This window comes from Perna viridis, chromosome 5, assembly GCF_037379345.1.
Source record: "Perna viridis isolate PV_CMFRI_1.1 ecotype Kerala chromosome 5, ASM3737934v1, whole genome shotgun sequence".
NCBI lineage: Eukaryota > Metazoa > Mollusca > Bivalvia > Mytilida > Mytilidae > Perna > Perna viridis.
This window is the reverse complement of record NC_142449.1, coordinates 35221975-35247775: the sequence shown is the minus strand read 5'-3', so window position 1 is coordinate 35247775 and position 25801 is coordinate 35221975. Positions and strand designations below refer to the sequence as shown.

The 25801-nt window shown below is 31.7% G+C and overlaps 3 protein-coding genes across 4 annotated transcripts; 2 read left to right on the top strand and 1 right to left on the bottom strand.

Annotated features, from left to right (window-relative positions):
• Nucleotides 1-977: 977 nt before the first annotated feature.
• On the top strand, nt 978-6230 carry LOC148617233 (NADH dehydrogenase [ubiquinone] 1 beta subcomplex subunit 9-like). The gene is made up of 4 exons (XM_088584742.1): nt 978-1138; nt 3373-3515; nt 4287-4342; nt 6033-6230. Exons 1-4 carry the CDS (start codon nt 1032-1034, stop codon nt 6168-6170), a joined length of 444 nt encoding a protein of 147 aa, XP_088440868.1. The 5' UTR covers nt 978-1031; the 3' UTR covers nt 6171-6230.
• Nucleotides 6231-8542: 2312 nt separating this feature from the next.
• LOC148617232 (PSME3-interacting protein-like) lies at nt 8543-22474 on the bottom strand. Of its 2 annotated transcripts, XM_088584741.1 has the most exons (8): nt 22378-22474; nt 19390-19501; nt 18065-18157; nt 17289-17410; nt 15833-15960; nt 14631-14674; nt 13373-13519; nt 8543-8802 (listed from the first exon to the last, which is right to left on the bottom strand). In XM_088584741.1, exons 2-8 carry the CDS (start codon nt 19493-19495, stop codon nt 8747-8749), a joined length of 696 nt encoding a protein of 231 aa, XP_088440867.1. In that variant the 5' UTR covers nt 19496-19501; nt 22378-22474; the 3' UTR covers nt 8543-8746. The 2 variants fall into 2 exon arrangements, with proteins under 2 accessions (XP_088440867.1, XP_088440865.1); XM_088584739.1 differs by lacking the exon at nt 8543-8802 and having other exon boundaries at nt 10596-13519.
• A 240-nt stretch (nt 22475-22714) lies between these two features.
• Nucleotides 22715-25445, top strand: LOC148617231 (guanine nucleotide exchange factor MSS4-like). Its single transcript, XM_088584743.1, has 2 exons — nt 22715-22877; nt 24702-25445. The coding sequence occupies exons 1-2, from the start codon at nt 22749-22751 to the stop codon at nt 24939-24941; spliced, it is 369 nt and encodes a 122-aa protein (XP_088440869.1). The 5' UTR covers nt 22715-22748; the 3' UTR covers nt 24942-25445.
• Nucleotides 25446-25801: the final 356 nt, after the last annotated feature.

The window sequence follows — 25801 nt, the reverse complement described above, 5'->3', positions numbered from 1 at the left end:
TTAAAATATTGATTAATGACGATAAGCTGTTAATATATATATATATATATAAGGTATATTGACTACATTTCAATTTCGTTATATGATTTTAAAAGAAGTATAACATTTTAAAGCAGAAATCGGATTATCCTATATAAATAATATAAATATGTAAATTAAACTTGTGACGAAAATGTGCAGATAATCTAGAAAAGAGCATAAAGTGCAGTTCATGCTTGGAATGGAAGCATTTTTCTTGTACACCTACATGTATTAAGCAAATGCCAACTTCTCCTTATTTCTAGTGGCAATCAAAATTTCTCGACCAAATTATCCTTGTATCCCATCCCTTTTTAATTTCATCATCATTTCATGTTCATTTTCTCACCCATTTTATGTTCATCGCCTGGATATAGAAGAAATATTGCTGCTCGGGCGTTAAACCCAAACAATCAATCATTCAACCTTAATTTCAACCTATTAAAAATTTATCTTTTTTATGTAAAGAAATCTGTGTCAGTTTTTAAACATTAGAATTTCTATCTTACTTTAATTTATATGTAAAATTTTAGAAATTTTTTTGCCAAATTTCAACGTATTTAACCATTATGACAGAAAGTATTTAAATTTCTAATGATTAGAATTCCTATTTTACTTTATGTGTAAATTATTTAATACTTTTGATTCAAAATTTGATGAATTTTTATTAAAAAAAAAAATATTCTACATCACATCTCCAATTTTATAACCACTTTCATGTTTTTAAAGTTTTGTATGTATGAATTCTTGCATTTTTTTTTTTTAAATATTGACGGCAAAATAGCCAAATAACATTGTATTAGCTATTTTGCCGGATCCAGCAAAATACCTAAATGATATGAAATAAGCTATTTTACCGGATCCGGCAAAATAGCCACGGCCTTTAAAATACTAATCATTTTCGGCATGTTGTAAAAGTGACGAAACTACATTGTGTCGAGTAGACACTATTTTTGATCTGGTTCCATGTAAGGTTGAAATAGATAGAACCAGATTTTCCGTTCGCGAGAACGATGTCTCTTCAAACAGAACTGATTTCACATGCTAGACTTGTGAAGTCGTTCTATAAACTATGTATCAGACAACTTCAGGCTTACCACTATAACCAAGCACAAGGAAGGTACGTTCTGGGTTGAAGTAAGGACACACTCTTGTGAACAAAAATATTCATCTCAAGGACAAATTTCTCACATAAACAAAGATTGAAAATGATTAAATACCAAAGTGTCATTTCGTCGAATTTGACACATTTAACACTAAATCACACCTGAAGTTTGGTGTAATATTTTTACAAGCTTGAACTCCCCCTATTAATACTTATAGTTACAATCCATGACTGTATTACTGTACAAGGAGTAATCCCAAATGGGATTCGGTGCTGGATATTTTTTTTTTCACCACCACCTATCCATCAAAAAACATGGCAGCCATTACTAAAAATAGAGCATAGAGACAGTTTGCATATTATATCTCCAAAATTGTAAGGTTTAGCCAAATTCTTTCAAATTTTGAAATGATCCTTTTTATAAGACCTTCAAAAGTCTCCAGGTGAGCGATTCAGACTCCTTGGAGCCTCTTGTTCAAAATAACCTATATGACCATGCTACATTTTTAATAGGTACACATGATATCCCTATCCCGCCTACTATTAATGTCTTTGATCAAGTTAACATTTTTATGAAAGTTATTTAACATATTTACACGTACAATGTACACTACACTCAGCGAAATTTGTTTCTCTAACACTCAAGTCTGACCCGAGTGAAACTCTTTGTCACATCAACATTTTGAGTGTTTACCACCCAGGTCCACCTAGCCAACACCAACCATTTGTATATTGCAATAGTGTAAAATTCAATGAGGCATAATGGGGAATTCATTGTAAGATACAATGTATTTTGTGTTTCTGTTTCTCAGGTAATTCGGAGCACTCCAGTTAAGATAAAAAAAAATTAGCCATGTCATTAAAAATTCGGCATCATCTTTTTTTTTTATATATTGCACACGTTTATCATTTGTTGATGTGTTGGGTTTTTTTTTATTCACAGCTACGTCCAATGAGTTGGAGAAATCATGTACAAATATTACTTCGTATTTTTATTTAGTAATAATGCAATCTTTTGATATTTTAATTATGCATTTGTAAATTGATAATTACTTTTTATAAATATAAATAAAACATTTTGAATGTATTGATTTTTGTAATTTGATTCGAGTGACAGACCTATAAAAACAGTCTGGTGACGCTTTTTAGTTTCTGATAGTATTAATAATTTAACGACTTCTAGAAATAAAAGAAACTAATTACAGGTCCCAAGATAATGTGTACATGAGAATTGTAAAGTAGAAGCCCTTAATCAGGACTGGGAACATTGTCAGTAATAATTATATAAGTTACAAGACGTTATCCAAACGAGGACAAGACGGTGTCTTCAGCCGGTTGTTTTCAACTGCTAAAACACTTCAAGTTAACACAGAGAAATTTCTTATTTAAAGTACATTTCAAATACAACCTACATATATCTTTATTTTAATTATAAGTTTTATTAAACGATTACGAACTTTCATTGATGCCGACCGATGTTTTCTCTCATATAAAAGTTATCTAGTTGTCTATTTTTAGAAATTTAAATGAACACATTGTTTACAATGTCTCTAATGTGTGTCTGGTCATCACATGGACTACAATTAATTATAGTTACTCAATACAGGACTGTTATGAAGTATGTATCGACGATAAATGTCTATGATTTTCAAGTTATATTTGTCAATCTTTAATACCACATGCTCATTGTCTTAACGGCTGTTTTATTGTACCAACGCCTTGGATTAAAGCTGGACTAATCAACTAGTATCGATTTCGGCGATTGGATTAAGAATTTTCATATGTCCTCTGGACTCCCCTCTTGTGATTTTCTGGGATCCCAAATGAATTTTGGAGGTCAGTGACCTGGGAGCTTGGGTACTAATGTCCATACTGTTGGCAAAGATCAATGAGATTAACTTCATCGTGCTGGTTAATTTTTCACCCAGGTTGGTGGTTCTCCGTACACAATTAACAATTGGATTATGCGATGTCCCAACTAGGTGAGTGTAACACTCATTTCACCGTGAAAAAAATCCAACTGGCACCATGTTTCACCAACTAACACGGATTTAAAACGCCGACTTCAGTGTTAGAGAAACACAAGTCGCTGAGTGTAGTGTAAGTTCAGCAACAGTTAAAATACTGGGTACTTTAAACTCAAAACTTGGTAACATTCACTGTATTTAATACTGTGACATTACAAGCATGCCTTCTAAATGGTTTTATACACTATACCAACATTTATTCTTATTTTTTTTTATTTTCAGATTAACATTTAGATATGAAGCTGTATTACTGAGAGCCAGGTTTGATGAAAATAAAGATGAAAAGGATTTTGTAAAAGCAAAACAAATGATAGCTGAAGGACAGAAAGAGCTGAGACAATATGCTCACTACCCAATTATAAAATGTAAGCATTATACCACAGTAGCTTCTTTTAAAAAACCTATAGAATACAATGTATGCTCTGCTCAATTATAAAATGTAATTATTATAAATTGTACATAGACATAAATACCTTCCTTCAAAGCACTAAATAATATGCTCAATACCCAATTATAAAATGTAATTACATGTATTATAAATTGTACATAGACATACATACCTTCCTTCGAAGCAGTAAATAATATGCTCAATTCCCAATTGTAAAATGTTATTATTATAAATTGTACATAGACATACATACCTTCCTTCAAAGTACTATTAAAAGAAATATGGTCAATATCCAATTATAAAATATGAATATTATATGACTTAATACCTTCATTAAAAGAGTTAGAGATAAGCAAGATGTTGTACACTATGTTGTGCAAAGAATAACCCCACTTAACCATTCCTGTCAAACCTTGAAAAGGGAGACACAGTACAAGTAACTATATGAAAACAGTATACCAAATACTGAAGCATTCTCTCCAATAGAAACTGAGAAATCTGTAACAGAAAAGTGTAACAGACAGATGGACTGATGGACATGGTTATTGCAAAAAAATAAACCTTTGAATAAGTGTGGGTTTAATTTTAGTCAATACTACTATAACTTTTAAAGCTCTGGCCCATTTTCTATTATTAATTTCAAATGCATAGGTATTTGTTACCATCAAAGCAACTTTCTGTAGTATTTTTCTACAATAATCTAAAATTTTGATCTGAAATGTAACACTCTGTAATTTCCTTTTTGCAGTTCCAACATCACCAGGTGGTGTTGCCTATGAGAGAGAACCTGTAATTCCTGATAATGTATGTATTTTTTTTAGAATCAAAATAGTAATATCATGTTATAATACATGTTTTAATTCTGTGAAAGGAAGTTTTATTTATGGATATCAATTTCAGTGGTTTTATTAATATCCTTCAAAAGTTTAATGGTTTCGAGATTTTGTATAGTTAAAAGTATTATACAATACTGAGCAAGTTGGAATTTCAGTTTGATCAGATAATTTACACAAAAGTTGTGGCCATTTTAATTTTTTTTTTCAACACATGAAAATGGGTCTGTCACTCGTAAATGGTCATTTTTGGCTATTTCTGTTCATTATTTGCTACCTGTGGGGTTCAACTGGAACAAGTCAGGAACCAAAGCACATTCATCCTACCACCTGAAGAACGTGAAGGATACTGAAGCCAAATAAAATGTGTTACAGTCATGAGTGGGGGGTCAGGAGCCCCCTGAAGGGTCATTCGTGTGAAAAAATGAGGATTTTTTCCAAGTTTTGGCCTCTGTTTGTCCATAAACCAGAAGTAGTCAATACAAGGGGTTGACATCGAAATGGTGGTGACAGAAATCATTCTTATTTAGTTTCCAGGCGAAATAGTGTACTACAGAATAATTCTGCTCTGGCGAGGGTTCAAGAAATGAACCCTACCCCCAAAAAATCTAATTTTTTTCGACAGTGGAAACTCGTGACCTCTTCTTTTAGCTTTCAAGTCATTATTTATTAACCAACTCTATATCAGATAGCCTCATTTTAAAGCACAGATGGACACCAATTGCGCTTTCCTAAACTCAGATTTACACTGCCAGAACCGATAAAGCGGAACATTGTCCAATCCTGAACAAGTCTGGGTGTAGCACAAGGGTTAAATACTGTAAATGTATTAATTTTCATGGTGTACTAGTTTTCTCTATTTTCACAGTTACCTCAAGACCTCAAAAATTAGTACCCAAGAAAATATATTCACATTACAAAGTCTTTTGACCGTTATAATCATGTTTTCCACAATTTTGAAAAGAAACGTTGTTTTGTGTAAGGGTCGTATCATTCAATGCAATCAAGTTGAAGTATGAATTTATACTAAGTCTATTATAAGAATGTATGCGGTAAAAACACATGGGTTATAATTTCTAAATTCATGATCTCGTTTACATAATGATTTGTATCAATGGCCAAAGAGTACCTGTCACATCAAAAAATGGAAATGAGTACTGTGCAAACATTCTATTCACAAAAAGAACAAAATGAAAGTATCAAATACATACTACAGGTGATCACCGATAAAAGATTACCGTTAAATACACACGCTGAGAACTGTCAATAAAAAAGTAATCCAAAAACAAGCAATTAAGGTGTCAATAGTTAATCCCTATAATTAGTTACGGCTTGGGCAATTAAATTCTTTTTAGTTTTATATAAGAATACACTGTCAGATAAAAATGGCAATAAGACACTATACATGTATATGTGGGTTTATCATTTTGTTAATGTCGTAATAATGGCTGTCATTAATTTATCAAAACGGTAATATAACTGAAAAAAAAAATTGTCATTTTCATGTGTAGAATTGACAAAGAATGGTAAATAATGATCTAGCACCCCCATTTTCTGAGGAACCCCAGCTGGCACCTTTCCTTTTCAAAGTGTCTTGATCTGATCCTGTATGTAATTGTAGCATTTTATCTGTTTATGTTATTGTTGACTTTAATTTTCAGATTTTGGACGGATGGCATCCATCAGAAAAGGCTCTTTATCCAGATTACTTTGCTAGAAGAGATATAAGAAAGAGAGAATATATTGAACGTTGGCAGAAAAAATATGGCAATTCGGAATATGAATCTGGAGAACATTAACCAAAAACTTAATTTGTATTACATTATTTAAATTAGATAAATACATAATGTATGATAGTTTTTCAATGTTTCAATTGAATTGACTCAGCATCAAACTTTTATCATAAGGTAACTAGAAAATGTTATACATCTCTTGTACCTTCAAACCTTGTAAGCATTACTCTTTCAAAATAGGTCAAAGGGTTTCTATGAAATTTTATATGATAAATTGGTGTCATATGTGGCTGTGCAAATATTTAGAAAAGAAAATTATTGAAATGCTCGCTTATGAGATTATCCAGAGAAAAAGGGTTTTAATAATTTACATGTTCTAAAGCTTTTTAGATTTAATAAAACTGGGATCATACTTACATGCAGATAATGTGTAACTCAAAATAGTTGTTGTCAGATACTTGCTAAGGGAGATAACTGTTGCAGTTTTTTAAATCTTCTTATCCTCTTGTAAACCTTATTGCAAGAGGAACGTCATAAGGGTTCTATCTACTAGTAATTGATAATTCTTGAATTACTTTTCTCAACGAATTTTGACTAAATTTGCAAAATATCAAGTCCTCAGGAAAATCTGAAAGCTTTTGATAATCTAAGTCAAAGTTATAGTGTGATTACCGGTGATTAAATTCAATGGTCATATTTTCCAATGAGATGCCACTATTTGCAATATCCTTGTTATTATGAGGAATTGAAGATGAAATCAGTGGATAAAACACAAAAATGAACTTGATAACAAAAATCCAATGCACTGACCAGTTGCATTGGTAGGGTAACGTTCTTCAATTTTCTTTAATATGAACCAGGGAGCAGTGCGGTTTTAGGTTGAAACTTAAATTTCTTGCTAATTTTACCACAAAAGATATCTAAATTGCACTCACTAGAAGAATATTTAAAAAATTTAACCCCTAAAACTTTTTCAACTCGCTTCGCTTGGCGAAATTTTAACTGCAGTGTGTTCCCCCATTATGCATACACATAGATACTAACCTTTTTGTGCATGCAAGTCTATCTGGATAAGCTACTGATGGAGTGGGCATTTTCTTTCATTTGAATAATTTTTAAAATAAGTCGCATTGAACTTCCAAATTACAATGTTTACAGCTTTCCCTTCTTTAGTTTTTAGAAGTGGTACTCTCTTAGTATTCTGGACCATTCCATAAATATACTTCACCAGTTAAAAGTTTGACTCTAGGCTACATGTATCAACAAAAGTATGCTTATTTTTTATAGCCCCTGCAAGCAAAGTTTGGGGGTAGGAAGGTCCCCTGTGTGTATGTCAATCTGTCCACAAAAACATGCATGTTATCTGCCACTCCTCCTTTAACATGCAATTCATTTTGATTAATTTTTTAAAGTTGGACATCATATGTAGATATGTAGATATGTATGGAGGAATATAATTATAGTCGGAGGATGTTGATGCACAAACAAGCAAACATGAGAATAACAATTATCCCCCTGAATATATCAATGTGCATGCAAATGAGGATCATTATACTCCAACCCAACACCTTGACTTGTGTATCAGAACTATGAACTATATGTCCATTGAAAGTGATTGATCATTTAGGCACTGTACTGACTGGGAGCCCAAACTCAATCTCAGCATCTGTCTAGTCCTAACTTTATAATTGGGATGCTAAGGAAAGCATACTCATTATGTTCTTCCAACATAGTTGGGTAACATATTGTTTTTGTTCTATTAACTTTCATAATTTTTCTTTCTGGTATATTTTCCCCCACAGAACTCATTTGAAACAGCTGAGTGGATTTAAACCAAACTTGGTACCAAAGGGGGCACTATACAGGGATCTACACTAACAGTAGTGTGGTAGTCCTGTGGCACCCTTGTTTTGGAGAGGACTACTTGAAAAATTTTCATGGTAGTCCTACGGGCTATCTAAATTTTGCCTTATTTTTTTCTATTATAAGATCTTAGAACAGAATCGTCATTACCATTTGTGGACTACCTTTTCTACCTCTGAAGTAATCCTGTTGACCACCAAACAAATGAAGTTAGTGTCAAACCCTGCTATATGTAGATTTTCCCAAACATTTTGAAATTTCAAAACTGGCTTTTTTTTTAGAAAAAACGAAAAAAAAAATTCTTAAAAAATCGTGAAAAAATTGTATTTGGTTTGGAAATAGGTCATCACAAGGTATTCTAGTCAGCTGTATTAAAATTTTTAAAATGGATGCCATTCCAAGATGGCCTCCAGTTGAAAATTAAAAAAAAAATTTTTTAAATCATAGAGCCCTACAAACTGATTTAGGGAACTCCTGTGACAAGAGTGACATTTGGGGAAATTCCTTGTTAGTGACCAACACAATTAATAAAAGTTTGGATTGTTGTTTTTTTTAATACTTCAAGCATAAATATATTTTAACAGTATAAAAATTTTATTTAAACATGAATTAAATTAACTATAAAAATATAGATTATAAACAAAGGAATTAATGGCAACATATTCAACACTTATTCTGTTTTTTAGTGTTCTATTGTGAACCTCTCTTCATGCTCTGTTCAAAGCTCTCCTCTAGTATGCTTTGGAACTTGAGGATGCCTTTCTACATGCTTTTTAAAACTAGTAATGTAAATGGTCAACCACTGACTCAGGTATGGTGGTTGAGTCCTGACTTCCTGGAAAGAAAGGATACACGAAAATTACAAACACACTATTGTGAATTGGTTAATTTTCTGTACGAAATTGGGGATATCAATGTTATAATATTAGTAAGTAATTTTATTTCTTGCTTGCTCAATAAATTTCTCATCAAAGAGTAACCAAGGGAAACAAGGTTATAGCGGTAATCAAAAGAATGTAATCCAGGGACAAAGACCAGACATACACAACAAAGAACATAATGTAACTAAAATCATACATACAAAGCAATAAAAGCAAATGAGCAACTCGGACTCCACTTAATACTGGGAGCATGGACCAGGTGCACCGGTAGGGTAAGCATCCTCTACTTTTTGCTAGAAACACCCGCCAAGTTGTTCATAAAAAGTCATGTCCGGGGTAGACGAAAGAGGGAAGGAAAACTATGACACGTTAAACAAATCAGTTTTCATGGTGCAGATGGATACACCATAGTGATCCACGAGTTCATGATGACAACCATAAAACTTCTGTAGTGATGACTTCAATCTTGTAGCAACATAACCCTGTTCCAGAAGTCTAGCATGAATATACACATAGTAAAAAGCTAATTTGTGTCCATCATGAAATTGTTGTCTATAAGGTCCTCTGCTTGAGCTTATTTCATTAAGAAGACTTTATTTCATTTGAGATTCATAACAAAATTAAAATTGAAAATTTTCTCGAATATTGGTGTTTATCCTGAAATGTTAAATTTCAAATAATCCAATGTCGAGGGGGGATTCATTCGAGAGGTTTTTTAATGATTCCTTATTTGGACTTATTTTTGGAATACTCCATGTTCTGCCAAATCTGCTCAGGACATGAAGGCTGAACAAATTATGTGTAGTAATTCAGAACCTTGTTTTTCCTCAATATGACAACTGCAGATATCATTTTGATATGAGCTAAAATTATACTACTTCTTTCCAAATTCATTTTGAATTATGTAGTACTAATGACAAATTATAGGTACAGAAACAAGGGGAAATAACTCAACATGTATTGGTACATGTACATTTACTGCGAGTTGGGCAACAAATGCAGTAAAAGGATTGAAGGATTGCATTATTTTATAACAATTACAAAACAAAGACCAAAAAACATCTATGGTAACAACCAAGGCAACCCTCCTAGAAAATATGCAAACCTTATGCTGATACAAGGACAAATTATTATGCATTTCATAATTATCAAACTGAAAAGTGCATTTATATGACAAAGTCACATGGTTGACAAATAATCCATGGCCAAAAGAAATTATAGTAACGAAAAATAATCTAAAGAAAAAAAAATGACAAAATTGACTCAACTCCATCAAACAAGTCTCCAAACAAAATTTGTTAATACTCCATAATGATAAATTTTATTGTGGTTTTCTTCCAATGGCAGATATGTATTTCAGGACAAGAATGTTTTATCAATCAAAGAGATTACTTTTTTGATTAATCAAACAGACATTGCTTTGTACTAATCTGACACAATAAACCAGATTATTTATGTGCTAGCTCACATTCAACAGCTTTCAGATAAGCATTTGTACACATTATTCTGACTTTCAGCCAATCAGTCTTCACTCTATTCCCTATTTTCTGCATACTTCATGGTGAAATGGAGACTAATAATTTTAAAGTCTTATGTATGACTATGATGGGGAATGAACCAACAACCTGCAATCAAGGTGAGCACTAGACCACTAAGGTGGTCCAACACTAGGAAATTATCGAGAACAAGTCTGGTATTTTTAAACGCAATTCAAGACAGGAAAGGCATACAAATTGACAAGACTCACTAGAGGTATGTACAGACTAAATTTATGTTATGTCAAGATGGAAAGGCATTTTATAATGACTATTAGCTTAATTAACTACCCATGAAATAATACTGCATGGCTAACAACCAATCTTGTTGGACTGATTACCCATGAATATGTTTTGTGTTTTAGTATTTAGTATATGATGGAAGGCTACATGTGTAATAAAATAAGTAATATGTTTTAACAGATTGATGTATTTATAGTGAAAAACCTTCCATGAAATATTTTACCACATCATACATGTACAATAAAAAAAGACTCTAAAATTTGTCATTGCATTCAGTGTTCTATGACTTTTAAATTTTAGATTTCCACAGAAAAACTCCAAATGAAGACTTACTTTCCCAAAATTACAGCCTGTTTTCTGAATTAACAAATCCTTTCAGAAATTCAAGTTTTCTACTTGCCAAAGCGGAACAATAAAAAACTTGCCCATGCCAAAATTGCAACTGCCCTGATGATGGGAAAGTGGAATCCTAGAACACTGTGTAACATGAGTGCCATGAAAATGAATAGTCATTAGTAAACTTTTGCTATTTCTAATATAGAAAAAGATTGTTGAGAGTATTTTTTATTCATTTTCTTCAAATACAAAAATAAACAGAAGTTTGAATCTAATTAAAATCTAAAATTTTGTTGCCATTGTGAATATTCTTCTCTATTTTATGCACATTTAATTATTATTTAAAGAAGATGTTAAAGTGAGGCAATATTTATAACATCTCAAATAAGATTTACTTCAAATCTTGAATTTCAAGCTACTTGATTGGTCAAAATTTGAATGAGGCAGTATTTAAGAAATCTGGATTTTTTTTGTATGAAACTAGACCCAGATGCCAATAGGTCTGAATGACCAGTAATCTTTCCCTGTGAACAAGAACATAGATTTTCTTAAAAACATGTTTGTATTTCATTTAAATCATTCAAAAGTGTTTGGATTCTTATTTTTATAAAAGAACATGATCAAACACTAGGATTGTATTAAAAAAAACTAATTAAAAAGTTGATTATTGACATTTTCATTAAACAAAAAAACCTATAAGAAATTTCATGAACCTCCAATAAAGGTCCTGAAATTTGTATTCTTCCAAATACACACACACAACTTCTTGGTACATGTTAAGCAATTTACTGAAAACCAATCAGATAAGAATAAGACCTATCAATTATTCCATTCAGTCACTGCATGTAGGATCTAACAACTCTCCATTCTACCTTCTGTTTAGATGTCTTTCCTGGTCAGCCAATCAGAATTCATCTGTCATGATTCAGAAAGCATTTTTCAAAGGAAAAAAACCCGGGGATTCTGAACATTCTGGAACAATCATTTGAACAGAAAGAAGAATAGAGTGTTGTTAGATCCTACATCCAGTGACTGAATGGAACAATTGATAGGTCTAATTTTGATTAGATTGACTAAAAATTGTCTGGTTAGTGACAATATCTATAAGTATGCAATATATCAATGTAAAAAGACATTTGAGATTTAGACCAGATTTAATTTGTTAATGACAAGCACACAATTTGTATGGTATATATATTAGGAGCTGTAGCAACTGATACCAAGCCAATGTAATTAGCACCATATATTGAAGAAAAAAAAATATGTGCACATTCTAAAAGTTTTGAAAATTTAATAAGTGAGTACGAATTATTTGAACAAAGTGAACAATACAGGTCACATCAAGTAATAATCTGAAGCAATCTTTCATATTTTTCAATTTTTTTTTCTATTTTCTCTTTTTTATTCAGATATTTTGTTATCTCCATGGAATAAGCAAAGAGTTTTGAGCATCATAGAATCCCAAGAAAAACACTGAAATAAAATAGTTGAGATTTATCAAAAGTGCTACTGGTATTTTGTCTTTCACAAACTGAAGTTTAATTTTTTTTTCTCATTTTGTTTTCATGTTCACACTTATTTTTAAAACAATTGAAACTACTCCGCCTTTTTAGAGGTGCATATAAAAACATCTAAAGCACTAGGTGGACATACTTTGGCTAATCAAAATTTTTTTCTTTTTAGACTGATTGAAATTTTACATTACTTATATTCTTTGCTCCTCTGTTCATGCCAAATTTATTGAGAGAGTCTCAGTTCTTGATTTGTAGCAATATCCAAGGAAAAATTTAAGTGCCACCTACACGAAGGAATTTCCAATTTTAAGCAAACTTCTTCTTTCCATATCTTAAGGAAGTAGACCTAAGGTAAGGGACACAACTCTTACAAATCATTGGAACATTTGTATTTAGCATTTCATCAACCTCATGAAAGCATCAAAGTAACTTGATTTATTTCATTCTGTTTCAAATGAAAGCTTGAAAGGCTTTAATGAAATTGAATATAATACAAACATATCACTGATTTTGAGAGTTATGTCCCTTATCATAGATCTACCTCCATAAATTATTTTCTACTCCAGAAGTTATGGCTAAGTAGTTTTGATGTACATGTATTTTCATGATTAACAATTACATGTGAATTAGTGTCCATACACACTGTTAGCATTTATTTAAATTTGTTTTAGCCAAATTTTTTGTGATTTCTAACTGCTCAAAAAACATTCTTCACTGAAAAAAAATTAGTTTACTATACATTCCTTCATGAAATTCCTTAAATCTTTACCATGAAATTTCATCACTTGATGTGGCCTAAATAAACAGAATCACAGTAACATAAACACAAAGTAACTACTGCTGTTCTATTTGAATCTTAATTTTTTTATGAACAAGTTTAAACTCTTTAAAATCACCGTCAGAGTCACTGCCAGAAGTTTCTGAGTCGCTTGTGTCATTGTCATAAGCACCAAGCCCTGGTAAAATACCGATCACTTTCTGTCTCTGGTTGGCTGTACTTTGTCCTATTACTTGTTTTGAAGACCCTGATGGTGTGGCATCATCTAAATATGGTAATTTAAACATCAGAAAATCACATATTGAATGAAAGAAAATTGACGTTTCACGAGAATTTTCCAAATTTTATGCTATATAACACCAATTTCTCTAAGAATCAGGCAGTGGATGAAACATGGTACAAAAACCCACCACTTGGTCACTGTAAATTCACTTTTTGAACCATCAAATCAAGGAATAAAGACAAGATTTTAAAAATCATATTAAAATACACTGTAAATGAGCAGTTCAGGGACAATCAACTCTGTCAAATACCTCAGGCGCGGATCCTATGCCCCCCCCTAAATCGGTAAGAAAAACATTTTTCACAAGTTTTACCCCATAATATTTTTTGCCTTGATTTGCATGGCATCTAATTCAATTAACTCCCCTCCCCTCCCCGAACTCAAATCTGCCCCTGCTACCAACATTCTAATGAACAATTTCCGAATGTCTCCAGTGATGCAGAGATCATACATAAAATTGCATGTGTTGTCATGCTAGGTGCTATGTATCCTATCACTCATGCAGAAAGTATACATTAGATACCTCCCAAAATCGCTAACAATGTACGTCCCATCTACATAAAGCAACACCAATCCATCTTTTTGGAACCAAGATTTTTATGATGAACTTTCTCCATCATTTAATATTGTGAAAAATGGAACAGTCTGATGAAACATGAAGTTAATACCAGACAGCATCCAAAATCCCTTATAGCTTATGCCCAATCTTATAAGCCACATCAATCAATTTTTTTATAGTGATGATCCGAGAATCACACATCAAGTATGAAATCAATCCATCTTTTGTGAGCTAAGACAATTGTGACAAAATTTGGATGGAATAATGGGCAGACAAGGTGATTTTAATATATCACACTCATTTAGCAGGGATATAATGGTAGTGGTTTCCATTGGTAAAATTATATTGTCAGACTGGTAAGTGTTTGGCATACCAGTTCAGACTTTTTTGCCTTTTTTCCTGATTTTTACAGAGACTTGAACCCTACTTAAAATAGCATCGTTTATAAGTGAGTTATACACTTTCAAAAAATACAAACACTAGTCCACTGTGTTCAATTTCTACAGAATACAAAAAAGGAATAATAAACAATACCTTCACTTCCTTTCCTTTTCTTACTTTCTTCAGTTTCTGTTGTACTGCAACAAAATGAACAAGGATTTATCTTACAGTTTTAACAATGGTAAAAGAAAGCATATGGTAAAACAGTTTTCATAACGGTAAAAGAAAGCATATGGAAAAACAGTCTTCATAATGGTAAAAGAAAGCATATGGTAAAACAGTCTTCATAATGGTAAAAGAAAGCATATGGTAAAACAGTCTTCATAATGGTAAAAGAAAGCATACAGAAAAACAATCTTCATAATGGTAAAAAAAAGCATATAGTAAAACAGTCTTCATAATGGTAAAAAATAAAGCATATGGTAAAACAGATTTCATAGTGGTAAAAGAAAGCATATGGTAAAATTCAACAAATTATAATAAGGAGGAAAATTTTATAAATTCTGAATTCCTATTTTCAAATAAATTTCAATAGTTTTAGTAGTGGTTTTAAGTTCTGAGTTGATTATTTTTGCAGAATATGTTTTCATTTCAAAGCTACATTCTACATAATGATGTTGTAAATTTTACAACAACATTCAATTTCATCCAAGGAAAGCTGGTACCAAGGATGCAAAATATACCATTGTTAATGCATAAAAATTTCGCCTTTTAATTATTATCATATCAAAATTAGAGAATCAGAAAATTAATAGGTGGTCCTTGGGGTGATCTAGGAGTCTCAGGTTGATGCTGCATGTGATACCCACTTTGACATGTACTATTTATTATATATTTAATTATCAGTCTTTGTTAGAATAATGCCATTTCTGTAATATGTGATACACCCGCAAAAAAAGGCTACACATTTTTATTTTTGTTATTCAGTTGTTTTTGAGGTCTATATGATGGAATGTATAATCATACATTCCAATCTGTATGCTCTTAGGAGATAATTCGCATTGAAAATCCAATGGTTTCTACAGTATTTTAGTGCCATTTACAGACTTATCTCCCTTAATTTCAAATTATACAGTACATTCTATATAATTTATATTTCTTATGAGCATGGGTTGTGTGAAAATCCACGTTTTTTCTGTTTATTTAAGCAATTTAAACAAAATATCAAAAATTAAAATATGTTGGAAATCCAATCATGAATCACTTTTTACCTGATTCTTAGCTGAAGTACTAATTAAATATCTTTACATATGGAGTGCACACCTTCCTCAATATAATCCTAATGGTAAACCTACCCTTTCCTTTTGACTGCACCAGCAAGCAATGCTGTTTGAGATTTCTTATTAGGCTGTGGTGTAGTAGTAGACTTAGTTTTTGTTTTTTCCTGAGAAGTAACTGTTTGTACTGTAGACACTGCTGATTCCTGAACAAAAAAATACAGAACTTACATTATAATATACAAATCATCAAAAAGATATCACAATGAAACCTGTTTTTAGTGTCATTTATATAGTTATCTCCCGTAATTTTGAATTCTACAGTGCATTTTATGTAATTTGTATCTCCTATTAGTACTGGTTTTATAAAAAAAAACATGTTAATTTCTATTAACTATAACATTTTAAACAAAATATCAAAAATAAAAATATGTAGGTTTTCCAACTATTAATCACATTTTGCATGATTCTTGGGTGGAGTGCTACTTAAATAAAATCTAAACATTTTCTCCTTTTATGTAATGTGATGCAGGAGTAACCTGCAGGACGATTAAGTTGAATTTATTGGCATTTTTAAGAATTACTATCATGCCTCAACTTGGATTAATTTTTCTTCATAACTTTATAAAACTTTGAGGCATAAGTTAAAAACAGTTTGTTTTTGTTAGAGATAAAAATAACTATTAAGATCCTTACACCATATTACTGCGGGATTTTACTACACATACCAATTTTATACATTTTGGTTACTGTAGACTGGGAAATTTTTTTAAGTCCTCTTTTTATCCCAGTTTCTGAGATCAATCTATTTTAGTACAGTTTTAAATATGCAATCTTTCCCCAAGTTATAGTACATTTGTATAATGTTCCTTGAAAAAAATATTCAAGACAGTTTTATTTTCCCCTTATAGCTCTTATCAAAAAAATGGAAAAAAATAAAACTGCTGAGAAAATTTCACAATCTACAGTACCAGGTTACATGCTCATGTTAGTTTTAACTTCCTGTCAGACTGATATCATAACTCCCTCATGCAAAATTAAAAAAAAAATAGAAATTTTTTTTTATATCTATAACTGCACATCCTAATTGTAATAAGTTTAGCTACTAGATCAAAAACAAAATTGATATCAAAATAAATATCAAACAAAAGCAGAAATCACAACTAAATCAAAACCTAAAGTCATGAAATAAAGTAACCAAGAGAAAACAATCAGAACAAAAAAAAGACCAATCTAATTCTGCCAAAACCATATGGAAGCAAAAAACCAATGTGTTCTTAATATATAATAACATCAGGTCAAAGGAAAACTTTTCTAAATATAACCCTGATGGAAAACTTACAATTCCTTTTGACTGCAACAGCAAGTAATGCTGTTTAGAGATTTTTTATTACGCAGTAATGCATCAATAACAATTGCTTATCAAAATTCTAATGGCTTTTATGCTGTTGTGACAAGGGAGACAAATCTTCATTTTAACAGAAATGTACAAACCAATAAGTCCCACAATCTTTCAGAGAAACAGTATTCTAACCTTCATTTCTTTTATTATGGCTTTTTCTTCAGCAGATCTATTTCTGTCTATTTCCATCTGTTTGTTGGAGACAAATTCCAAAAACTGGGCTTCATCTTCATCTAATCCCTTCACACTGTTCTCTATAATTATAATAACATTATAAATAAACTAATAAAATTATATTGTATATTATGAATTTGGATTTTATACATTTATTCATTCACTTTGGAGCAAAATTAATTAACAAAAATAAAAATAGATTTTTTATTCACAAGAAAATCAACATTGTGCTAGAAGGAAATTGCACTTTCAAAAATGTATATTGTCATATTTCATTTTATTTTTATTAAATTCTTAACACATTTTGTATATTATTTTTTCTCTTTGTAAAACGTAGATTGTAAGATGCACCTTTTACTGTAAAATGCATATTTGTAAATTACAAATATCATTTTTTATCACAAATCCACATCATAAAAATCCATAACCACCAGCTGGAAACTGTAATGACTATTTGTAGGGGCAAAATAGCAACTTAATAAGACATTGATTAGGTAAAACAAAAATTGGGAGGGGGTCATTTTTCAATAAATACTGCTAGAATTTTTCTTCCATAGACTCCATGTAAAAAAATACATGTAGTAAAATAAGAAAAAGTTCCAACCTACATACCTACCTTATTTTTTCAAAGGTGTAATTGGAAACAAACATTCTTTTTTTGGCCTTAAAAGATCCTTATACTTCAAAGCCCTTCTTATCTTAACTCTTTTTAATTAATCTTAATTAATCCTTACTTAGTTTATGCTGTTCTTCATATTCCTCATCTTTCTTCAATTTCTGTTCCTGTAGTTTTTCATATAGAGATCGGTTGTCCTCCTCAGGGCATTCTAGTAAAAAGTTCTCAGCATTACACAGTGTTAAATACAATTAATTTCAAAAACATTGATCAGAAATATCTTAACATTATATGGCAAATTTAAAAACAAACAGCATGATATATGTTGATCTACTCTTCTTTTTAAAGTTGTTTTCAGTTCTGTACTTAAGCAAACAACAAAAATAAGAAAATATTGAACTCTGGACAGCCATATGATAGAGAGATGGACAGAAAAGGTAAAAACAATGCACAATGATAAGCAAGTCTAAAGACGGTTGTATCATGTAGGCCTTTAATCAGCTTTACTACATAAAATGAAAGTTGAAGACCTTATTAGGACTATTTCATCAACCTAAAGTTAGATAATATCTACTATGGTCTTAAAGAAAGATAGAATCCAACATAAATATTGTCAATTTAGTCTTTCCAAAAGCTATCACTCCGATTCGCCTTGGATTTAATGAAAACTTCTGTATAACTCTCACAGCTGAGAAAGGATGGTCACAATTGTTTTCTTAGTATTTCTTCTGGAATTAAAAATAAACTTTACCCTAATGTCCTAAAAGTAGCAATTGTGACAATGCTTGATTAGCAATTAAACACAATCAAGTTTTTCCTAAACGGACAGTGATAGATAACAAAGACTACAACTCTGAACTTATGCCAATCAAAGACAATAGAACACATGGACCTATGGTCAGGTGAGCGAAAAAAACATGCCTATAATCAGAAACAATATAAGTCTGCCATATACAGTGAAACTTGTCTAAACCAAATCTTTTTTCAACTATGATTTGTTCAATTGAGAAAACTGTTCAGTTTACACAGGATCAAAATACATTTAAACTTTTATAAACTAAAATGTACTTTAAAAAGTATCTGGATTAAACAGGTTTAGACAGCTCTGAGACTACTACAAGTCTTCATTAAGGAGGTAGACCTAAGGTAAGAGACACAACTCTTACAAATCATTGGAACGTTTGAATTCAACATTTTACATCAATCTCATGTAAGCATTAAAGTAACTTAGATTAATTTCATTCTGTTTCAAATGAAAGCTTGATAGGGTTTGATGAAATTGAATATGATACAAACATATCACTGATTTCAAGAGCTATGTCCCTTACCCTAGGTCTACCTCCTAAAATCAAAGGTGACTGGCAACTTCTCATAGGAGTTTGGTTTATTCAGGGTTTAGTTTAGACAGGTTTCACTGTATATGTATCTGTGATATAAACAAACCTAAAGGGTCATCAGCTTTTCTCTTCTGATCCCATTCTTCCTGTCGTCTCTTTCTTTTCTCATCTACTTGTGACTGGCTAATAAACTTATTGGTCAAATCTGACATAAGGAACTAAAATAAAATAAACCTTGTAAATGAGTTTAAATATCAATTAGAAACTGCAATTGATGATGTTCAACATTTTATAGTGGTCCATTTCACAAAAAAATCTAATAATAATAAGTGTAAAATTAGTCGTAAATTCTGACGCCACAATACTTTAATCTATTATGACATCATAACTTACAACTAATTTTACACTTACAATATTTTGTGAAAAGGAATCCAGAGTAATTCCTGAATGACTTGCTAGTTGCTAAATACACAATATAAACATGATAAGAGTAAAGCGACCAGTAAGTTTCATTTTTAGCTATATTTCAATGTCTACTTGAATGATCAAGACAGTTTTTTTTACTAACCTATATGCACTGACAGCAAAATTATTTGGGGTTGGATGAATACATTTCCATATCAGTACAGCACTGATGATCAACATAAGCTGTTCAACAATATTGACTGTGAGCTGTTTACAACAATGACCCTGTTTGAAACATCATTGGGGATATTTAAGGAATATTGTAATACATGTATTTACTACCAGTAGACAGAAAAAAAACATCACAGTGATTGCTACTAACATTTGTATTCAATTTTTAAAAACAAAATCTTTAAACAAGTAAATCAACAAATAATGTTTAAGACAACACATGGAAATGAGATGTCTATACCTATGAGATGATAAACAAAAAACAATGGACTGAACAGTGGATACACCAAAAACAATAGACTGAACAGTGGATACACCAAATGGATACACCAACAGTGGATACACCAAATGGATACACCAACAATGGATACACCAAATGGATACACCAACAGTGGATACACCAAATGGATACACCAACAGTGGATACACCAACAGTGGATACACCAAATGGATACACCAACAGTGGATATACCAAATGGATACACCAAATGCTTGACATATAAACAATATGATAAACAATCACCAATTTGGCAATTACAGGATAGTAGTTCTAATATGAAGACTTAAGTACCATTCTGTATAAGAATCAGGCAATGGGAGGCACATCATATTTCTCAATTTGGTCTTTTTTGCCTCAAATACATTCCAATACATCTAGAAAACAACTGAATAGCTATTTAATCTATCCTGAAGCATCTGTGACGTAGATATTTTTTTACTGCTTATATAAGGAAAAAGTGCAAGAAATTTTTTCCCGTCATTTTTCAATAGTGCATTTCCATTAAATTTGACCTACCAATATCTTAAAAATGCCAATTTTACAAACACTTTGATGGTTAATAACTTTCTAATTATTTAACAGAATTTGGTTTTACATGGTGCTTCCTCTAAATTAATTATATTCTGTATGCCAAGATCTATATATCTTTTCCTTAAAAAACAAATTTGATGTTGATTTTCAAATGTGAATCTCTATTTTTCGTAAAACATTAGAATGCAAATCTAATTCCTTTTATGTATAATGACTGAATATTTTATAATTTGATGGTGTTCAAAAAAATTAAATTTGCAGTTTATGGAACAAAAAGATTTTTTTAATTATCTTAAATAATGAAAAAATATGATTATTATTTAATGTTGATACTATGTGAAGTTTATGCCAAGGAAAAACATACCATAGTTAACTGATGACTTAAAAGCAGATAAAATCAGTTATGGCAAAATATTTCTGACCAAAGGCAATGTACAATGGCAGACAAAATTTCACTTGGTCAGGCAAACATTTTCACCTGTTGATAAAACCAAATATGGCATTCATCTGAGACAGATAAAATTAATAACATATTAACAGGGGTGGATACAGGATTTTAAATTAAGGGGGGTTCACAGTTAAAATTTTTTTTAGGTTAAATTTTTGGGATATTCTTCTAGAGTGGGTGTAATGTAGATGTCTTTTGTGGTAAAATGAGCGAGAAATTAAAGTTTCAACTTAAAACCCCCTAAATCTACCCCTCACAACCCATGCTCGCCACGCCCCCGTCTGAATCTGTCCCCGATTACATGTATATAAAGGCACTTCTGTTACACAGGAATAAAAGGGAGCACAAAGTGAGCACAACAGCAATGTCTGTAAATGAAACATCCTTGAGATGGGCCCATGGACAGTTCTCAGCCAAACCAGATGGGGCTCAGCACAGTAGAAACAGCCTTAACATATACCAGTACGTATAAGTTCTGCAGCAAGTAATAAATAATTTGATACTTACTGAAATCAATAAACAAAAAAACATATTTTTTTTTTATCATTTAAAATATACACTCGACTTCAACTGCTCAAAAAATTCCTTTAGTATGATGTGCATTGTTTAAATTATTCGTTTGAAAAGGGATTAACATTATGTGTGAAATATACCCATCATCTGTGGAAAACTGTCACATTTCCTAAATATGTACATCCAACTTAAACTTAAAAGGATATACATGTAGCTGGAGCTGCTCATAACAACAGAAGGTAAAACTGAGAATTCATCTGCACCATGAAAACTGATTTGTTCAACGTGTCATAGTTTTCATTTCCTTTTTCGTCTACCCCGGACTTGACTTTTCATGAGCAACTCAGCGAAGTTTCTAGAAAAGCAGAGGATGCTCACCCTACTGGTGCACCTGCTCCGAGTTTTTAGTGGAGTCTTGAGTTGCTCATTTACTTTATTACTTTGTATATATTATTTTGGTTTTTGTTCTTTGTTGTGTGTGTCTATTTTCCATGTCTGTTCTTTGACTGTGGATTACAGTCATTTGATTTTGCGCTAGAATCTTGGTTCCCTTGATGATTTACTCTTTCAATTTCAGGAATACTGAACTTCACGGTGCCGTTTCTATACTATTAGCAATGCATATGCCTTCAACATATCAATGGTGATATGATATCGATAGGAAACTATTAAATAAGACAATTTACCTCTTTGCGCAAGCATGCAAAAATAATTCTAAAACGATTAGGACGCCAACGCCGTAAAATTCAAATTAATGAGGAAACAATGGACAGGGGAGTGAATTGGCAGTGAAATGAATACCATATCAACATGACGCTTGTTCGTCCCTTGTCAATATCGGCCTACACCAGACATCGTGCTGAGTGAGATATCTTTGTGTTATGTTCTGAATTCATATATAATAAATGCTGGTTACTTTTTTTACAAGAGTAATAACTGACTTATATAACTCCAGTAAAATTATAAAAAAAACTTTAAAGAAAAATAGAAATTAATATTTTTAAACCAGAGTAGATAATTTGTTGTTTCTTTCCCCATCCCTTTTATCACTCAAAAAATGGCAAGCGGAACAGAACAGAATCCTGACAATCTTGTCGAAGATGATAAGAACAAGACAAAAATTTATTGTGAAAGATGTTCATCTTTAGTTCTTTTACCGAAATGTGCAGTGTTGTGTAAAACGGAGGTAAAGAAAAAAAAATAGACCATCATGCTCTTACTAGTCTTAGTAACTCTTAAGTTTGACTTGTCCCTTTTTTTGTCTCACCTTTGTCACTTGTTCCAAATTGTATGCTGTAGCTTTAAAACACTTAACCAAATGTATTGGAATTGCTGAACTGAAATTACACAAAAAAGCTACTATAGTGCCTATATAAGTGATTTAAAATTTTCTTCGTTATTCAGGGGTTCAAATTAGCACTGGTTCAAAGTCTGGGTCCCTCAATTTCCGAAGCAGGACCATTAAAATTTTATTATCCAAGCCCATAGACCTACCTAACTATATATTTACTCTTACTGAGGACCTTTCACTTTCCTCTAGAATACCAAAAAGATTCTTGAAAGTTAATTCCAATGGAAACAAATTGTGCTCCATTACTTGCTGAGCTTTTCCTTCACTCTTATGAGACTGACTTTATAGCTGATTTGATCCGAAAGAAAGAATATCGTTTGGCCAGATCCTTTAATCTCAGTTTCTGCTACATAGATGGTGTATTATCTTTAAACAATCCTAATTTCGGGGATTTGATACATTGCATCTACCCAAAGAACTTGAGATAAAGGATACTACAGACACTGTAAGGTCAGCCTCATATCTTGACCTTCACTTAGAAATCGATGGTAAAGGAAAACTATTGACCAAACTTTACAACAAACATGATGACTTTTAATTCAAAATTGTCAACTTTGTGGCAACATCCCTTCAGCACCTGCGTATGGATTGTTCATATCACAACTCATACATTATGCCTGAGCTTGCCAAAACTACGCAGACTTTTTTTTATCATGCTAGAACTCTAACAAATAGGCTTCTGGAACAGGGTTATGTTATATTGCTACCATATATTGAAGTCATCACTACAGAAGTTTTCTGGTCGTCATCAGGAACTTGTGGATCGTTATGGTGTATACATCTGCACAATGAAAACTGATTTATTCAACAGGTCATAGTCTTCCTTTCCTCGTTTGTCTACCCCGGACTTGACATTTTATGAGCAACTGGGCGAATATTTCTAGAAAAGCAGCAGACGCTTACCCTACCGGTGCACCTGGTCCATGCTCCCAGTTTTTAGTGGAGTCGGAGTTGCTCATTTGCTTTTGTTACATTGTATGTATGATTTTAGTTACTTTATGTTCATTGTTGTGTATGTCTGTTTCCCATGTCTGGTCTTTGTCCCTGGATTGCATTCTTTTGATTACTGCTATAACCTTGGTTCCCTTGATTACTCTGTCAGACCCAGTTGGGTATGACATTAACATTTTATTAACTTTTATTTAACTAAAGTTGATGAAAATTCTACTTACCCAAATAAAAATCTGGGTTGTCCTTTAGTAAAATGAGTGTTAAAAAGATTAATAAAATTTTGTTGTTTTCAGGGCAAGTATAATTTAACTTGTACATGTACTTTTAAGTATGGTACATTTTGTACTTCCACTTGTCCCGGGCTATTGGACAACTTTTAATGTCATACCCTGCCCAGTTATTAAGCATGTTGTATAACCTTGATGAATAATCTTGATTGTCATTTGCAGAAACATGGAATTTTTGTTCAGAGTGATTGGAATATTGCACAAATGATCTTTTGCATTTGTTTTTGCACTTATGAAACTTCACCTCTGACCCCACAATCCGTGCAACCTTCTTATGATATTCATACATGCATGTTGTGGTCAGAGAATATTTAGACTGGGAATTATGTTGAAACCAAATTATTTTCTTTTTTCCTCATGCTTTAAAAAAACTAAATATGTGTGTCATTCATTATTGTAAATATTTCCTTTTTATTTACAGTTTTTCCTGCCACACATGAAAGTAAAGAAAGAAGGAATACATTCAGAAGGGGAGACTTTATCAGATTTCTGGAAAATTGGTGACATGTTTACATTCGAGAATGTTGGTTTCAGCAATACAGTGAATAACATCAAATACCTAATATGTGCTGACTGTGAAGTTGGACCTATTGGATGGCATGATATAAACAATAAATCAGCATATTATATAGCGTTAGATCGTGTAGTTCATAAGGAATGATCACATAATTTTATGTCTTATTAATGTACTCTTATTTTTAATGTATCAAGTGTCAGTCCCTGTAAGAATCAGGCAGTCGGTGAAATCTGGTATGAAAAAAACCATCATTTTGATAATGTAATTTTACTATTTGCACCATAAGAATCAAGGAAAACCAACTAGATTTTCCGTATCATGCTGGACCATTGAGTTATTATTTCATTAAAATGCACTGAAAATCATATTTCAAGGGAAGATAACTCTGTCAAAAACCTCATTTTTCTAAGATTCTATTGAATCCAGTGATGCGGAGATCAAATAATTGTCTTTTCAAAAAAAGAAAGCATCCTTAAGTGAATTCATATTGTCAGTTCGGTGGGGTTTTGACATGTATGTTTCGCATTTTTCCAACTTTACTTGATTCTTACAAGTACTTACACTTAATATCTATTGTCACTTTGCTTACATGGACCAACTTGTTTATTTCTTCTCTTTTTTTTTGCTCATTAAAATACTTCATATGTATCCAATAAATGTTATTCTTACTGGCACATTAGTAGGGCAAAAAATCCTCTATCAACATTGGTGGATTCATAGAATGGAAAGAGGGGGGTTCCAGAGATTTTAAAGAAAAGGTGGAGAATCCAGGCTACTATCTGTTACAAAAATGGTATTGCCTTTTGACATTTATTTTACTACCATTGGCCAGTTATAGATTTGTTTCTTCCATTTTGAAGAAATATATGGTGCTGCAGAAATATTTTAATTGGTACCAAATGCTATGACTGGTTCTCTGTCTTTTTTTGTTTTCTTGATTGCTAAATGTACCTTCCAAAACACAGAGTCAGCAAACAAGGTAATAACTATTACCGATTATCAAC

What these genes read in the sequence shown, in the direction of transcription:
- LOC148617233 (XM_088584742.1), top strand. Translation starts at nt 1,032, where the DNA reads ATGTCTCTTCAAACAGAACTGATTTCACATGCTAGACTTGTGAAGTCG. An exon ending in TATAACCAAGCACAAGGAAG is followed by an intron (nt 1,139 to 3,372) that starts GTACGTTCTGGG and finishes TTTTATTTTCAG; the next exon opens with ATTAACATTTAGATATGAAG. An exon ending in AACCTGTAATTCCTGATAAT is followed by an intron (nt 4,343 to 6,032) that starts GTATGTATTTTT and finishes TTTAATTTTCAG; the next exon opens with ATTTTGGACGGATGGCATCC.
- LOC148617232 (XM_088584739.1), bottom strand. Translation starts at nt 19,495, where the DNA reads ATGTCAGATTTGACCAATAAGTTTATTAGCCAGTCACAAGTAGATGAG. An exon ending in AAAAGCTGATGACCCTTTAG is followed by an intron (nt 18,158 to 19,389) that starts GTTTGTTTATAT and finishes ACTTTTTACTAG; the next exon opens with AATGCCCTGAGGAGGACAAC. An exon ending in TGAAGAACAGCATAAACTAA is followed by an intron (nt 17,411 to 18,064) that starts GTAAGGATTAAT and finishes TTATAATTATAG; the next exon opens with AGAACAGTGTGAAGGGATTA.
- LOC148617231 (XM_088584743.1), top strand. Translation starts at nt 22,749, where the DNA reads ATGGCAAGCGGAACAGAACAGAATCCTGACAATCTTGTCGAAGATGAT. An exon ending in CAGTGTTGTGTAAAACGGAG is followed by an intron (nt 22,878 to 24,701) that starts GTAAAGAAAAAA and finishes TTTTATTTACAG; the next exon opens with TTTTTCCTGCCACACATGAA.